At 38.7% G+C, this 1404-nt stretch overlaps 1 protein-coding gene across 1 annotated transcript in view; it reads right to left on the bottom strand.

The window, feature by feature from the left end:
- Nucleotides 1–6: 6 nt before the first annotated feature.
- RRM1 (ribonucleotide reductase catalytic subunit M1) overlaps nt 7–1404 on the bottom strand; it is a 31667-nt gene continuing 30269 nt past the window's right edge. The window contains exons 13-14 of the mRNA XM_019625651.1: nt 689–877; nt 7–367 (exon numbers count right to left, since the gene is read on the bottom strand). Coding sequence (XP_019481196.1) covers nt 179–367; nt 689–877 — 378 coding nt within the window. The 3' untranslated portion in view covers nt 7–178. The remainder of the gene's footprint in view (nt 368–688; nt 878–1404) is intronic.

Below are 1404 nucleotides of genomic sequence, written 5' to 3'. Positions count from 1 at the left end.
AAAAAAAAAATCATTCCTTTGACACTATATAAAAACAATACTTTAAATCAGTTGATCCTTTTGCTGCAATAAGGTCCAGCAAAGCCTTACCACTTCAAGCAAACCTACTATACCTATTTGTGCTCAAAAAGGAGTTTGGTTATTGAAGAAGTGCTGCTGGTGTCTTGTAAGTCTTTCCTTAGGATCCACACATCAGACACTCATCTCTATTCTCCAAAGAGCACACCATGGCTGCTGTGTTCCTCTCCTTCTCTTCTTCCTCTTTTGATGCCTTTTCCTTATCTTTCAGTTTCTCTTTATTTAGAGTAAACTGGATCGGATTAGCTGCTGGTCTTGTCCTTAAATAATACATACCAGTCTTCAAACCCTACAAAGGAAGTAAATGCAACTATTAGGAGAAACTGTGAGAACACTAGACATTCAAGACCAATGTTTAAAATACATTTCCATAAACCAGGTCAAACTGTTTTCTAATCTTGGAATTCTAACTCCTTTAGAAGCCCTCTCAAAAATGCTTAAAGACAGTAAGACAATATACTCTATTCCTTTTACCCCTAAAACAAGCTTATCTCTTTGGAAATGTCCATGTTCTCGTTCTCTAGCCTTTTTTTTTAACTTTTGTGTGTATTACTTTCAAGTTTGCCCAAGACAAGTTGGCAATAAGCCCTCCTCGATTTCGTCCACCAACCTGCTTCCAGCCGTAGAAGTGCATACTAGTGAGTTTGCCATAGTTAGGCTCAGCAATGTGGATGTTCAAAGACTGGCTTTGATCAATGAAAGCACCTCTCTCAGCTGCCATCTTGAGAATGGTTTTCTGAGAGATTTCCCATACAGTCTTATAAAGTTGCTTCAGGTCATCTGGAATTTCTGGTATGCTCTGAAAAAGGAAAACCAAATGTTTATTGCACTCTGGTTGCAGAAAGCTGTATGATTAACAAAATAATAACTCAAGGGTCTGACCTTACCATTCAGTATAACACAATATAATCCTTTTCAAGTTTCCAAAGACTGCTCACCTCTAGATTAGCAAGTCCAACAAAATCTCCCATCTAACCAACAAAATATCAGGTAATGATTTAAGATCCATCTTTAAATTGGTTTGTGGCCAAAACATTCATTGTTCTAGAGGCACTTAATAAAGGAGGGAAAAATCAGAGCTAAAGAGTAATAAATGACTCTTGAGTTTTGCAGAAAACACAAATAATCAGTCATACCACTCAGGGACATGATCCAGGGAAGCGATGAGTCAAAACCCTTTAAATAAGTTAGGATTCTACAAACTCTATTTGGCTTCAATAGAAAAAGTTTTCTGGGCCAGCAGAGTGGCACGTTGGTTAAGAGCTGGCTTGGGGGCCGGCCGAATGGCGCATTGGTTAAGAGCTGGCTTGGGACACCAGCTCTGAG

This window comes from Hipposideros armiger, unplaced genomic scaffold, assembly GCF_001890085.2.
Source record: "Hipposideros armiger isolate ML-2016 unplaced genomic scaffold, ASM189008v1 scaffold_635, whole genome shotgun sequence".
Classification (NCBI taxonomy): domain Eukaryota; kingdom Metazoa; phylum Chordata; class Mammalia; order Chiroptera; family Hipposideridae; genus Hipposideros; species Hipposideros armiger.
The sequence above is the reverse complement of the archived record's forward strand: the minus strand, read 5'-3'. Positions and strand labels throughout refer to the sequence as shown.